Source organism: Nansenia antarctica (assembly GCF_963989245.1).
Source record: "Nansenia antarctica genome assembly, chromosome: 7".
NCBI lineage: Eukaryota > Metazoa > Chordata > Actinopteri > Argentiniformes > Microstomatidae > Nansenia > Nansenia antarctica.
This window is the reverse complement of record NC_137677.1, coordinates 10,919,505-10,935,898: the sequence shown is the minus strand read 5'-3', so window position 1 is coordinate 10,935,898 and position 16,394 is coordinate 10,919,505. Positions and strand designations below refer to the sequence as shown.

General features: G+C 44.2%; 1 protein-coding gene across 2 annotated transcripts; it reads left to right on the top strand.

The window, feature by feature from the left end:
- The first annotated feature begins 1,298 nt into the window (after positions 1-1,298).
- LOC308162200 (cytochrome P450 2J2-like) lies at positions 1,299-15,165 on the top strand. Of its 2 annotated transcripts, XM_080536320.1 has the most exons (10): positions 1,299-1,442; positions 1,611-1,707; positions 6,819-6,981; positions 7,513-7,662; positions 8,120-8,280; positions 10,564-10,740; positions 11,349-11,490; positions 11,614-11,801; positions 13,160-13,301; positions 14,872-15,165. In XM_080536320.1, the coding sequence occupies exons 2-10, from the start codon at positions 1,687-1,689 to the stop codon at positions 15,045-15,047; spliced, it is 1,320 nt and encodes a 439-aa protein (XP_080392446.1). In that variant the 5' UTR covers positions 1,299-1,442; positions 1,611-1,686; the 3' UTR covers positions 15,048-15,165. The 2 variants fall into 2 exon arrangements, with proteins under 2 accessions (XP_080392446.1, XP_080392445.1); XM_080536319.1 differs by having other exon boundaries at positions 1,299-1,707.
- Positions 15,166-16,394: the final 1,229 nt, after the last annotated feature.

Sequence of the window (16,394 nt, the reverse complement as noted above, 5' to 3'; positions counted from 1 at the left end):
GACTACTGCTCTTCATCGGGATTCCTGGCAAAAGCATACAGAAGCTGCAATACATCCAGAACAGCGCTGCCAGGATCCTGCTGAGAATCCGCAAATACAAGCACATAACCCCCATTCTACACTCACTACACTGGCTCCCTGTCTCATTCAGAGTTGACTACAAAGTCCTTCTTCTCACCCACAAATGCATCAACGCACACGCACCTCCCTATCTACAAGAACTCATCACTCCACAAACCTCCACCCGCACCCTCAGGTCTTCAAACTGTTTGCTCCTCCAGGTCCCCAATACCAGGCTCCGCACCATGGGGGACCGAGCCTTCTGATCGCCTGTGGAACAGCCTTCCTAGCCAGTTAAGGGCAGTACAGAGCCTGGACTCTTTTAAGAGAGGCCTAAAAAACGTTTTATTCAAAAAGGCCTTTGACTGCTGAACCTGTATTCATAGTTGTGGTTTATTTTATTTTTATTTTTTTACTATGTTTTGAACTTATTATGTTTTTAGGTTGTTTTGTTTTTAACTTATTATGTTTTTACGGTTGTTGTTTTGTTCTCTCTGTAGCACTCTGAGATTCTTTTTGAATGAACATAAGGTTCAGAGATAGGAAATGTTAGGATAGGAAATGTTAGGATATTTATAGCATAGCATAGAGTACAGCACAGTGTTTTATTTGTATAGTATAGTATAGTGGATAGTGTATATAGCCTTTATTTATGTAAACCAGCTCTTTTTCCCTTCTTGTTTTTAGTTTTTTTAAAAAGCACCAGGGGAGCCCCCCCTCCCAAATTTCGTTGTATGGTACCTGTACTATATAAATGACAATAAAGACCATTCATTCATTCATTCAATACAAGTAAAATGCATTATTATTATTATTATTATTATAATTTGCAGCGCTGCAGGTAAGCTCTCTCACGGGGAGAGTACGCACAAAGTCGCAGTGTGCCGAATATTAATGGATAAGCAAACCGCTGTCTAACACAACTCATAACCATTGACAATTACTAGAACATTTTAATAATGAGACAAACGGCTGTGTCCAGTCCCACCCACTTTTTTTAATCGCTAACTTTACGTTCACTTTGAACTTACGTTAACTTACGTTCACTTTGAAAGTTCAGTTGAACTTTTTACTTTGCACTTTGGCACACAGCATGCATGACAACAGAAGGCTTATGTAAAGCAGTTTGAACTGCCCCTATATTGTATGACATGTGCTATACAAATAGCCTTGCCTTGCCTTGCCTTGCCTTGCATTCCCACACTCCGCAGTGCTGTCAGTGGGAGATGTTAGTTGTATGTGATGCGTTTAGTGTTTAGTTGATGAGAATATTGTTCATGTTGTAGCCAGTAGTGAAAACGTCTCGTTTTTTTGTTTTGTTCGATTTCACTTGTGAGTCCCTTCCTCTTTGTTATTCTCAACGTCGTAGACAAAGCCAGAAGGTAGGTAGGTAGGTAGGTAGGAAGAAGGTCTTTAGTTGTTGTCACCACATCCTGAGGTGTGATGATGACGGCGTTGGAGCACATCTTCTGTTTAGGATGGATGGACATGAGCAGCTTTCTGTTGTTTCTCTGTGTTTTCCTGTTCTTCGCCAACACGTGGAAGAACAGACGGCCGAAGAGCTTCCCCCCTGGTCCCTGGTCCCTGCCCCTCATAGGAGACCTGCATCACATCGAGCAGAGCCGCATGCACCTGCAGTTCACCCAGGTCAGTTCCTCAGACTGGTCCAGGCTGCTGCGACACTGCTGTAACAATATTAATGTATAAATATTAATGTATAGATAATAATGTATAAATAATAATGTATAGATATGAATGTATAAATAATAATGTATAAATAATAATGTATAGATATTAATGTATAGATAATAATGTATAGATATTAATGTATAGATAATAATGTAGAAATAATAATGTAGAAATAATAATGTATACATAATAATGTATAGATAATAATGTATAGATAATAATGTATAGATAATAATGTATACATAATAATGTATAGATATTAATGTATAGATAATAATGTATAGATAATAATGTATAACCGCAAGCGACATTTAAGGACGCACGGGTTAACCTCAAATATGGTACACTGTTATGGCACTATCACACAGGTCACTAGATGGAGACATGTACTCTATATTGTGCATCATGCAATGTTCTGCCAGTGAATTTGTAGATTCAGAGATTCATGGTTATATAACTAGATTATAGTAATTGTTTAACCATATAATCAAGAATGTGTACATCTATGACAGGATAAGGAGCAAACTTGGAAAATGTATTTTATGAAGAAGCCCTGTTCTGATGTTATTTCTGTAGGACATAAAAAGACTGCAGTTTTAAACTCTATTTTATTTAGGAGTAAATGGCTGGCATGCTTTTTGTCAAATAGGCTAGATAAAACCGATAATACTAAATTATCTATATTCTAAAACACATTAAAAAGAACAAGGGCTGCATAAATTAAAGGCTAGTCCATAAAACTGAGTTTTAAGAAGAGATTTAAAAGATTATTTTGCTAACCTAATATCCTCAACGTCAATGAGGTAGGCTAACCATACAGGCTCTAACATGCTATGCTGAACTAGTGAATCATCCTTCAACATTCCTTTGTTGTCATACATCATATTGCTACAGTATGAGTGAAGAAAACATTACCGAGGGCAAATGCCCTTAAGCTTGTTTATCAACAAACAGCTGATTGACAACAGTTCAGTTCATTGGTCAGGTTAAAAAACCTATCTACCATATTGCTTTCCTCTATCCTTGTTCAGCTCTGTGCAGAGGAGTTTGTAGAGTAAGGGTTACCCACAGGGCTGGACTGGGACAAAAATTAGGCCCTGGCATTTTTGGCCCAGACAGGCCCACCCCAATCGGTCGGACCACACCCACCAGCACAAAAATACTTGCCTTATATACTCGTCTTATATACTGTGCTGTACAGTCATATGACAAACTGTAGTATTCCCCCAAACCACTACAAAGACGACTACATACAGTAAGCAATGGTACCAGTGCAAGTAGACCAGTGTACTCAGTGATCAGATTCCAGAGCGAATTTACGAACGCAGCCTTGTTGTTCTAGATTTTTTTTCCATTATCAACCTATCATTGCGCTTTAGAGTAAAACAAAGCACGCAACTGTCGCGTCTATCTTTTCATGGCAACTCTACATTGTGATTTACAAGAGATATTAACTAATATTAAGTAATATTATTACTTGGTTACATTTTGCAATTGATCCGCGGTACACATGCGTGCCGAACCGTGGGGGGCGATCCGTTACACCCCTACACAGCTACCTATATTTTCCTTACCGGGTCAACGGTTACAGGCTGACTTGGCCCCGCTTCTTCTGTATCCTCTCTATCCTCTGTATCTGTACCCTGCTCCCGCTCCTCCCTGCTAGCCTCCTCTTCAACCTGTTGCTGTTGCTGCTGTGGTAAACTTGAGGGTGCAGAAAACATGTCCCTAATGTTTACACATTTGGCAGCATCTGCCTCGAGTTTCTTTTTGTTTTTCTCCCTAAGTTTTTCCCAGCCTCCCTTCCGTTTTAGTGTGCTTTTGCGCTCCATCTCTCTTAGTATCTATCTAGTAACTATCCAGGCTAACTAAATTTATTTTGCCGGCCGGCTCGGCCCAAAACTACCGCGAAACTGAGACGGAGGTCTGGTGCTGCGTGCGTGCGTGACCCCTGACCCCCCCCCCCCCTTCTCTCTGTTGATTGGGCCAGCCCAGTGTCTGTATAGAAAATTGACCAATGGGCCGCTGTTCCTGATTTATGGGCCGTCCAATGGTAGCTTTCGATTTATGGGCCGTTCGATGGTAGCTTTCGGCCGGGCCGGCTGGTAAAAAAAAAAAAAAAAAGCCGGTCGGCTCGGCCCAAAACTACCGCGGCCCACCGGGCAAATGCCCGGTATGCCAGATGGCCAGTCCAGCCCTGGTTACCCAACTTAACACTATTGAGATTCACCCAATGTCTCTTTGTTTTGTCGCGCCTAGTTCCAAGATGGCGGCGCGCTTGGTCGCGAGGCTTGAGGGAGCTCCCAAATCGGTGCTTTTAAGTGTTTCTAAGTACATTTGTATGTACATTTTTATTTTAGTACTTATAGGGAACGGTTGTGTAAATAGTACCTACAGCAGACTAGACTTACTAGAAGTTGGTGCGAAAAACGAGGGGACTGTAACGGCGGAATTCTTGAAACAACACAGGATCCCATTCGACCTCGCGCAGTCGCCGGGTGAAAAATATTACGCGATCCCCGCCCTCAGGCACAAGCGGCGGAGGCGAGACCGTAAACAACGCCGTAAACAACGCCTGCTAGCCAGGCTGAGACGTAGCCCGGATAAGCCAGCTGTGCCGAGTATTTTCCTATCCAACGTCAGGTCCCTGGCTAATAAGATGGACGAATTGAGACTACAGGTCGCCAAAAATAACATCGTGGGAGATAGCTGTGTGATTATTCTCACTGAAACCTGGCTAAATGACACTATCCTGGACTCCGCGGTTAGCCTGGAAGGACGGACCCTTCACCGGGCAGATCGGACTTTGCTTAGCGGAAAGACCCGCGGAGGTGGGCTCATTATATCTACGAAGGATAGCTGGTGCTTAAACACGAAAACTGTAAGTAGCCACTGTTCCCCAAACCTGGAATACTTGACTGTTAAATGCCGACCCACTTACCTCCCGAGGGAATTCAATGCAGTGTATATTACAAGCGTTTACATTGCACCTAATGCAGATGGTAGCTTAGCATTGGCGCGGCTATATGACGTCATCAGTGGTCAACAGAACGCGGACCCACAGGCAGTTCACATTATAGCCGGAGATTTTAATCATGCCGACCTGAAGGCAGTACTACCCAAGTTCTATCAGCATGTTAAATGTGCAACAAGAGGAGAAAAAACACTGGATAAGGTATACACCAACATCAAGCGTGCTTACAAGGCTAGACCGCTAGCTCATCTAGGCATGTCTGACCATGTGTCAATCCTCCTGATCCCAGCCTACACTACCATGAGGAAAAGTGCTCCCATCATCACTAAGACTGTCAGAACCTGGCCAGAAGGGTCCGCTCCACTGCAGATCTGCCTAAATGACACCTCATGGCAGGAATATGAGCATGAGGAACTGGAACAGTTCACGTCGTCGGTTCTGAACCACATAGTGAACTGCACCAACTCAGTCACCGTGGACAAACGGGTCCGGGTCTACCCCAACACGAAGCCATGGATGACTGGGAAGGTCCAAAAACTGATCAATGAGAGGGACAACGCCTTCTTCGCAGGGAAGGGCACACTGCTGTACAGCACCACCAGGGCTAACCTAAAGCGCGGCATCCGAGAGGCCAAGGCAGACCACAGAGAGAAGATTGAGGAATGCTTCCTGAGCAACGACTCCAGGCGGATGTGGCAGGGGGTTCAGCACATGACAAACTTCAGAGCCAACAGGCTCACAGCCGCAGAGGACGACCCCCTGCTGGCGGAAAAGCTGAACTCCTTCTACGCCCGGTTCGACGAGGGGCGAACGGAGGTAACCACAACACAAACACCACTCTCTCCAGCTCTCAGCAGCCTCACCCTCACAGAGCATGAGGTGAGACGCGTACTGAAGGCGGTGGACCCCAGGAAAGCCTCGGGGCCGGATGGCGTCCTGGGACGGGTGCTGAGGGACTGCGCCGACCAGCTGGCCGGGGTTTTCACCAACATCTTCAACCAGTCCCTGTCCCAGGCCACCATCCCACCCTGCCTGAAAACCTCAACTATCATCCCAGTCCCGAAGAAAAGCACGGTGAGCTGCCTAAACGACTACCGCCCGGTGGCACTCACACCAATCATCATGAAGTGCTTCGAGAAACTAGTCCGGGCCCACAAACTCACACGCCTCCCACCCAACCTGGATCCATACCAGTTCGCCTACAGAGCCCACAGGTCCACAGAGGACGCCATCGCGACGACTCTCCACGCCACTCTATCCCACCTGGAGAGGGGAAACAGCTACGCGAGACTGCTCTTTGTGGACTTCAGCTCTGCCTTCAACACCATCCTTCCAGACAGGCTAGTGACCAAACTACTAGACCTGGGACTATCACACTCTATATGTGCATGGATCAAGGACTTCCTGACCGACCGCCCCCAGAGGGTGCGGGTGGGCTCCCACACCTCCACAGCCCTCAGACTCAGCACTGGGTCCCCCCAGGGCTACGTGCTAAGCCCCATCCTCTACAACCTCTACACCTACGACTTCACCCCCGTCCACCCCAGCAACTCCATCGTAAAGTTTGCAGACGACACCACCGTGGTGGGCTGCATCTCGGGGGGGGGACGAGGCGGCGTACAGGGATGAGGTAGAGCAACTGAGCAAGCTGTGCAAGGTTAACAACCTGCTGCTGAACAAGTCAAAGACCCAGGAAATCATCGTGGACTTCAGGAGGAAAAAGTCTGAGGTCCAGCCCCTGCTCATCGACGGAGAGAGCGTGGAGAGAGTCTCAGCCCTCCGATTCCTGGGGGTGCACATACAGGATGACCTGTCCTGGAAGAACAACACAGCAGCCACCATCAAGAAGGCACAACAGCGGCTCTACTTCCTGAGAGTCCTCAGGAAGGACCACAACAAGCAGGAGATAATGGTGGCCTACTACCGCGGCGCAGTGGAGAGCATCCTCACCTACGGCATCTGCAACTGGTTCTCCAGTTCTCCAGTTCTCTGTTTGGTACCTGTACTATAGCAATGACAATAAAGACCATTCATTCATTCATTCATTCATTCATTCATTCATTCATTCATTCATTCATTCACATGTTTCTCCTAGTTTGCTGAAAAATATGGGAACATCTTCAGCCTTCAAATCTTTGGTGGAAGGATCGTCGTTGTTAATGGGCACAAGCTGGTGAGAGAAATCTTGGTGCGACAAGGGGAGAACTTTGTAGACCGACCATCAATACCTTTATTTGAAGACATTGCAGGAAACAAAGGTAACTTCAGTTGTTCTTTCAATACTAAAATAGTGTTTATTCACAGTAAGTGAATATGAATGTATTAAATCCTTTGACCTGCCAAAGGGATTAAATGGGAGTAGAATATAAAGTAATAACTTGATGGAATGAAACAAATGAAACACAACCATGTTGTCATTGACCAGTGTGTCATTTTAACAATGACATGACAATCTAAGGGCGCATCTCAATAAACCGAGGTGGCGTCCTTCCCTTGTCTCTTCTCTTCTCCATCTGCACAGTCCAGCTCTTCCAGCTCTCTCTCTTTCATGCAGACCAGGTCAGCAGATAAGGAGAGGAAGTCTTGTCAGATGTTTTTGAGATGCACCCATGATTTCTATTTGATTTAACCTTTATTTATCCGGGTTAGTATCATTGAGATGACGTCTCTCTTTCAAGAGAGACTTGGTCCAAGACAGCAGCCAAGAAGAACAATCAAAAACAAATGATAACATTTACCACCACCCCAATTGTTTTCATATAATGATTATTTTCCATTGTTTACTGCAGGTCTGGTATTATCCAATGGCTCCCAGTGGAAGCATCAGAGACGATTTGCTCTGTCCACTCTGAGGAACTTTGGTCTGGGCAAGAGGAGTCTAGAACCCTCCGTCCAGCAGGAGTGTCAGTTTCTGAACGAAGCCATCGCCAACTATCAAGGTATTCTGCGCCCCAACTACCCAAGAGCATTGAGTGAAGCTTTATTTGACTGCTCTCCTTTTAATGACAAAAAGGGCTTTTGCACACCTGGATTCTCTATTCGACAGGAGCGTAGGAAAAGAAACTATCTAGGACGTTGGTTGGAATGACCCAGTAAGACTGTAATTACAGAGCATGATGATTATGTAGTTGATGGAGGTGATCAGCATTGGGCAGCGACATCACCGACCTGAGACTGTGAAGTAGTGTCACCCTCTCCCAACCAGTGGCTAGGTTTTGATAGGGTAATGCTTACGATGCTCCTACCCGTTACCCAATGACACACCCATTACACACCCCTTAATCGTCCCTTACACTTGGCCCACTGTAGCAATGTTTTCTCCTCACATTGTTAAATTGATTGATTGATTGATAGATTGTTTGATTATACCGTCCATCCTATGACTGCACATAACAGGTGAGCCCTTCGCACCCCAGTTACTGGTGAACAACGCTGTCTCTAACATCATCTGCTGCCTGGTGTTTGGGGATCGCTATGATTACGGTGATAAGCACTTCCAGTCCCTCCTGCAGGACATGAACGAGTTGATCTTCTTAGAGGGAGGGATGGGGGCACAGGTGAGACTCACATTAGTTGAACGCAGTGATACTCAACCCTGCTCCTGGAGAATCTCATAGGGCTTTCACATCGGCAAGGAACCGTTCCGGTTTGTGTTTGCGAACCTAGTCTGGAACCGGCCAGAGCGTTCAGACCGAAAATAAATTGTTTCAGAGCCTGAAAAGTTGGTTCGCAGCGGGAACCAGAAAATAGTGGTTCTCAAGAGGGAACCAAAACATAGAACAGTCACGTCGTCAGTGGGTGTGTCATATTCTAGGCTGCAAAGACCAGCAAGAAGGAAGGAGACAAAATCTAATCTAATCTAAATCTAATCATTAGTGATCCCAAAAATTATGAAAAGTTTCATCATTCTCTCTATCTTCCTCACATGCTCAGCAAACACACATGCACACGCAAACGTGAACTTCGTAAGCTGGAAACTTTGTTTCTATTCCAGTAATGGAGCAGCTGGTTAGTAAGAGAACTTGTGTAGAAAGTGTCTTTTGTTTAATAGAAAATAGTTTTTATTTCAGATACTGTAGTGGAAGATGTTATCCTCATTTCCATCTAGTTGTGACATTTTTGTTTAACTCACCCCTTCGTCACCCAGCATTGATGACGTGGATGGTTCTGGTTACAGTGGTATGAACGCGGGCTGGTTCTCCAGACAGAACCGAGGTTCCAGAACGCGAGCAGGAACGGGAACGGTTCCTTGGCGGTGTGAAAGCGGCAAAGAACCGTGCCGGAAACCGGAAACCGGAAACCTCCGAACGTTGGCGCTGTCTGGCGAACGAGCCCGCGTGCACCGGCAGCGGTATGAACGCGGGCTCGTTCGCCAGACAGCGCCAACGTTCGGAGGTTTCCGAACGCGAACCGCCACGGTTCTTTGCCGTGTGAAAGCCCTATCAGTGGGTCCAGGTTTTTGGCCCAGCCTAGCCCTGTCACAACTGATTGAAATAACTGACTGGTCATCATGACTTTGATCAGTTAAATAACTGACTGGTCATCATGACTTTGATCAGTTAAATAACTGACTGGTCATCATGACTTTGATCAGTTAAATAACTTACTGGTCATCATGACTTTGATCAGTTAAATAACTGACTGGTCATCATGACTTGATCAGTTAAATAACTGACTTTGATCAGTTGAATCAAGTGTGTCGCTGCTGAGTCGGTTCAAAATCACGATTTTGCTTTGCCTTATCCGGTCTGTGAAGCGTGAATACTAAATAGGTGTAGAAGATGATGGCTTGAAGTAATAATAATACGGTAATAATAATAATAATAATAACAATAATAAAAATAATAATACATTAGACATATATAGACATTTTCTAGACACTCAAAGACGCTTTACAAACTGAAAAGATTGAATAGTAAAATAAAAAGAAACAATAAAATAAATAAAATAAAATATAGGGTTCTAATACATTTTTGGATTACAAAATCTAAATCTAAGTGTCTTTGTAGGACAAAGTAGAACTTGTCCAAGTAGAACCAAGCATAGCCGTACAGGGCTCCCACAGACCATGAACATCCATTAAATGTTTTTTATTTAATGTGTGAATTTGAGAAAAAATAAATGAGACCCCGATAGTTTTTAGAAAATGGTCGTTGAAAGTGCTTGAATCAGCAGTTGAATATTTTGTGCAAATGGCTGACGGTCTGTAGATCTACAACCTGTGTCCCTGGTTGACGGTTTGTAGATCTACAACCTGTGTCCCTGGTTGACGGTTTGTAGATCTACAACCTGTGTCCCTGGTTGACGGTTTGTAGATCTACAACCTGTGTCCCTGGTTGACGGTTTGTAGATCTACAACATGTGTCCCTGGCTGATGGTCTGTAGATCTACAACATGTGTCCCTGGCTGACGGTCTGTAGATCTACAACCTGTGTCCCTGGTTGACGGTTTGTAGATCTACAACCTGTGTCCCTGGCTGACGGTCTGTAGATCTACAACCTGTGTCCCTGGTTGACGGTTTGTAGATCTACAACCTGTGTCCCTGGCTGACGGTCTGTAGATCTACAACCTGTGTCCCTAGTTGACGGTTTGTAGATCTACAACCTGTGTCCCTGGTTGACGGTTTGTAGATCTACAACCTGTGTCCCTGGCTGATGGTCTGTAGATCTACAACACGTGTCCCTGGCTGATGGTCTGTAGATCTACAACATGTGTCCCTGGCTGATGGTCTGTAGATCTTCAACTAGTGTCCCTGGCTGAGGGTCTGTAGATCTACAACCTGTGTCCCTGGCTGATGGTCTGTAGATCTACAACCTGTGTCCCTGGCTGGTGGTCTGTAGATCTACAACATGTGTCCCTGGCTGATGCGGCGCCTTCCTGGGCCACACAGAAGGATCTTCACTCTGGTGGACAGGCTCCTCTCCTTCGTCAAGGCCAGGATCAGAGAACACAGAGAAGACCACGACCCCTCAGCACCCAGAGACTACATCGACTGCTTCCTCGCTGAGATGCCAAAGGTACTGTCCTGTGTGTGTGTGTGTGCGTGCGAGTGTATGTGTTTGTCTGTGTGTTTGATAGTGTTGATACATTTATAATGTTTAATGTATAATGTATAATGATATATATAATTTATAATGATAATGTTGATACATGATAATGTTGGTACATGCACGCAAAGAATCTTATGTGCGGTATATAATGATGCCTGATGTTTTTGTAATACTGTTTCCAACATTTGATTGGTGAAAGGATACACAGACAAAATGATGCTATGGATAAGGAGCAGACAGAATGATGCTATGGATAAGGAGCAGACAGAATGATGCTATGGATAAGGAGCAGACAGAATGATGCTATGGATAAGGAGCAGACAAAATGATGCTATGGATAAGGAGCAGACAGAATGATGCTATGGATAAGGAGCAGACAGAATGATGCTATGGATAAGGAGCAGACAGAATGATGCTATGGATAAGGAGCAGACAGAATGATGCTATGGATAAGGAGACAGACAGAATGATGCTATGGATAAGGAGCAGACAGAATGATGCTATGGATAAGGAGCAGACAGAATGATGCTATGGATAAGGAGACAGACGGTTGTTTTGTTGTGTTTTCTCCTCAGTGTGAGGATGATCCTGAGTCTGGGTTTGATGAGGAGAACCTGTCTTTCTGCACCCTGGACCTGTTTGCTGCTGGGACTGAGACCACTGCCACCACTCTACAGTGGGGCATGCTCTATATGATCAATTACCCTCACATACAAGGTGTGTGTGTGTGTGTGTGTGTCTGTGTGTGTGTGTGTGTGTGTGTGTGTGTGTGTGTGTGTGTGTGTGTGCATCAGAGACACCAACACACACACAAACATTCCTTGTTCCCTGTGTGCGTAGAGAGGGTCCAGGCAGAGATTGATGCGGTAGTTGGGTCGGCAAGACAACCATCTGTGACTGACAGGGAGAACATGCCCTACACTGACGCTGTCATCCATGAGATCCAGAGGATGGGCAACATCATACCCTTAAACTTGGCACACATGGCCAGCAAGGACACCATCCTGGGGAAATACACTATCCCAAAGGTGTCTGTCTGTCTGTCTGTCTGTGTGTCTCTTTCTGTCTGTCTCTGTAGGTGTGTGTGTGTGTGTGTGTGTGTGTGTGTGTGTGTGTGTGTGTGTGTGTGTGTCTGTCTGTGTGTCTGTCTGACTCTATGTCTGTCTTTCTTTCTGTCTGTCTCTTTCTGTCTGTCTGTGTCTGTCTGTCTGTCTGTCTGTCTGTCTTTGGTTTCCCCACCAGGGCACCATGATTCTGGTCAAATGAATTCACTAAACTTTAAATGTAGAAATGGAATCCTGTAGTGCCGAGAGACGGGAGTTGTAGGCAGGGTATTAAATGACAAAGCTCAATGTTAAATGAAGGACATGAACGATTGTCAACAACACACTCAAGCAGTAAGTAGAACTGAATAAACAACTCGGGTACCACGCACTTAACTGTCCGTGCGGAACAATACTCCCAACCCATAGTTCCGTGGGTGAATTATGTCAACCCACCACAATCCTCAGATTGTTTGATTTATCAGTTGGTCTGCAAGGCAAGGCAAGTTTATTTGTATAGCACATTTCATACAACAGGGGAAATTCAAAGTGCTTTACATACATTATTTAAAAATACAGCAAGAGAAAATAAAAATTACAATGAATAAAAGCAAATATAAGAACATAGATAAAACATTTAAAATTACAATAGTTAATGGAAAAAAGACATTGATAGAACTTCATAGAAGTGTTTGTGTGTCATAACTGGTGCAAAACATGAAGGGTTTTTGCTTAGATTTAAATATGTTAAGGGTTTGGGCCTGTTTGATTTCTTTTGGGAGTTTGTTCCAGGAGCATGCAGCAGCGTGACTGAAAGCTGCTGCACCGTGTTTTGTTTTTACTCTTGGAATTATTAGCTGATTAGTCTCAGCTGACCTTAGGGACCTTGCAGCAATATAGGGTGGGAGGAGATCTGATATGTATGTTGGTCCAAGACCATTTTGTGATTTGTATGTAATTAGGAGGATTTTGAATTCCATTCTCTGAGAGACTGGTAGCCAGTGCAGGGATCTCAGGATTGGTGTAAAAAATGTGTTAAAATGTCTTTGTTTTTGTTAGGACCCTAGCAGAGGCGTTTTGGATGAGCTGCAATTTACGAACAGCTCCTTTAGATAGGCCTGTTAGTAGACCATTACAATAATCAAGTCTACTCAAAACAAATGCATGGATGAGTTTTTCAAGGTCTTGCTTGGACATGAAACCTCTCATTCTTGTTATGTTTTTCAGGTGATAGTAGGCTGATTTAGTTATCGAGTTTATGTGGCATAAACATAATGATCTGACTGATGGCGTGTGTGTGTGTGTGTGTGTGTGTGTGTGTGTGTCCATCCGTCTATCCTCAGGGCACCTTGGTCTTGGCTACCCTGACCTCAGTGCTGTTTGATGAGACTGAGTGGGAGACGCCTCACGTCTTCAACCCTCAACACTTCCTGGACCAGGAAGACAAGTTCAGGAAACGAGAGGCTTTCCTTCCCTTCTCAGCCGGTAAGCTCAATTCTGTAATGGTTTCAACTAGGGCTGCACCGAAGGTTCGGCCACCGAATGTATTCAGCCGAATAATAGCAAAAAAAGCACATTCGGTATTCGGTCGATTGAATGTTTACCGCCGAATAGTAGCAGGGTTTTTCCTGCATAATTATGAGGCGGCCGCCTTCGTCATATTTCTTGCCGCCTCTAGCTCTCGCCAAAACTCTATTTTCTACAAGTGTTGCACTCGGTGGATTTATGTCATTTCTAACTGTAATTGTGGTGGCGGGGGCGCTATTTAACCCTAACCCTGGTGGTGCTGTACTGCAAATAAGCGTAGCTTTCGTGTTTGCCAGCGAAATAGCTGTGCACGTAAAGACAAAACAGGGAACCAGTGCTTGCTGTTTCATTATTCAGAATGACAAGTTGAGCCTGATGATCAGTTTTTATGTCTATCAGGGTTTTCAATCGCTGAAAAGTTCTATTGATCAGACAGTCAACAATAGGTTTTGGACTGAGATGGTACTACTGTCAATAACAAGGACTAACGAGTAACTTTACATTTTCTATAATCTATTATATCTCTAACAAAGCTAGCTAGCTAGCTAGCTAACAAGCTAACACCTGTTTGGCTAGCTGGTACACACAAACACACTAAAATGGTGCATGAAACATATTACAGTATGTTGCATGTTTAGTAGGTCTGCAACAAATGTATTTATTCATTATGTTTTATCTTTGACAACCTATTTCTTCCTCCCACCATCTCCTATTAGTTTTGTAGAGGTGTGGCATAATTGTGGTGAGCAGTTTCAGTGGTTTGATAACTGATGCTAACAAAGGCTAGCTACCTTACTCACAAAACAACAAATAACTGTTTGGCTATCCTAAGTAAACAACACATGTAACTCACTAAAACGTACCCAAAAACACAGCAGAAGGTCTGTCTGCAGACGACTGTCCCATGAATAGTGAACTGATGTGGAGATCAATGTCTGAAATTATGTTGTCTTCTTCGTCATCGTCAGATTCGGAGTTCGGAGTTCCCGTTCTGAGTTTTCATTATGTATAGTCCAATATGAAGGAGTTCATTAATTGCCCACTGCTTATGAAATTCTGTTGATAGCATTAGCGAGAGCTTCAGCATCCATCTTGTAAACCTGTCAACAAACAGGTCCACACGCACATGGCTACTTACATACAGCTGGGGTGGGTGTGGCTACACACACTGCTCCACTAATACCCCCCACCCGACTTCGAACTAAATGTAGGTATTTAGTGAAAGTAAAACTATTGGTTATGATATCGAGTGGGTTCTTCATCGCTTCATTTTGTCTTCCTATGCCAAAAAACGGAAAACATTTTTTTTTACAACAAGACTTGTTTGGCTCGATTGCGAGGTTTCACAATGGCCGACATGAGGACCTCCTAATGAAACAGTGTCACAAATGTTTCCTTAAATCCGGCTTCGGCTTTGGCCGATACATTTTTATTCGGTGCATCCCTAGTTTCAACCATGAAAAAACACACCAGTTTCCCATATTGAGAGTGTGTGTGTGTGTGTGTGTGTGTGTGTGTGTGTCCTCAGGTAAGCGTGTGTGTCTGGGGGAGCAGCTGGCCAGGATGGAGCTGTTTCTCTTCTTCACCTCCCTCCTCCAGAGGTTCTCCTTCTCTCCACCCCAGGGGGAGAAACCCAGCCTGGAGTTCAAGCTGGGATCTACTCACGCTCCCAAGCCCTACCGCCTATGTGCCCTACCACGCTAAACTGGACAAGGTGGACAAGGTGGTTCATTCACAACAGTATATAAGATAATAGTAGATTAATAATGTATAATAATGAAGATAATGTTTAAATGATTGCGATGTGCTCACTGTGTCAACGTCTCCCCCTTTTACACAACATGGATGTGTCAGTGATATCAATGCTTAAATAAACATTTAACTTTTTATGAGTAAAACAGTATTGGAATCTTTCAAACACCCAGGTCTGACTTTTTTGAGCACACCTATATTTAATATACACATAACCATACAATACCTGCAATCTATTGTGTTGTTGATGTGATGTTATCGGGGCCAGCGCCAGAACTAATCCGTTGGACGAGCATTTGATTTCAACTTCATTGTTTTTTTCAGGGAGGTGCTTTACAGTACAGCCTACTTTATTGAGATGTAAACGTACAATGTTTAGGACTACAATGGGTGGGATTGAATTCCTGTTGTTATCGAGTAAGAGCAATTCTACATTGTTTTTGTGCAACATTTCTAAGCAGCATTTCACTTGCTACCAAGCCACAACACTGGGGGGAAAACTCTGCTCCTGCATCAGTTGTATCTAGGGAGCATAATTTACTTTGAAAGAGCAGACAATCTGTGTCATGCGCACAAATTCACATCACAGAGACTGTACACTTCAGGACAGTGTATCAGGAGGGGTTGAAGCAGCTGTTATCGTTAATGTTTATGTCTCAGTGTGGATGTGGCCTAAAATGCAATAGGGGGTTGAATAATTTTGATTGTAACTGTATATATCTCCATCTCCTCTCATTTATATACAAAACTAATCTGATAAGACAAAATGGCTGAAAGCTAAATAGTAGAAGTTTACTTACCGAGAGGGTTCCAATTTAGACAGTGAATGGAGATGCATCCTGTATGTCGATGTAAAGGACATACAACAACAAGTGATACCACTTACTCACTAACTCACTCACTAACTCACTCGTTCACTCACTCACCAAGCCCTTTGAACGTAACATGGAACAGAGGGATGATGGGGCGGTCAATGAAGCAGTCCATCTGGTTGACCAGAGCTTCCTTCACCATCTTGAAGCCGGATATGAACACCATCCTGGTACTGCCCTTCCTCAGGCTGAACACGGGACCATACTCCTCAGCCAGCTGGAGGGAAGGACAGAGCAGCACAGCATCAGCACGCTGTGACATCAGTCTCAATAGAAACATGTGAAAAGAGAGAACTTTACAGCTGTGTAAATAAGACGCCCCATGAATCTGAGTACAGGCATCAACAGTACAGGCAGATGTATCAGTCAAAGGTAGTATATAGCCTGTACAGGTCACACTTTATCATTGTGGGGGAAAAGGAGCCCC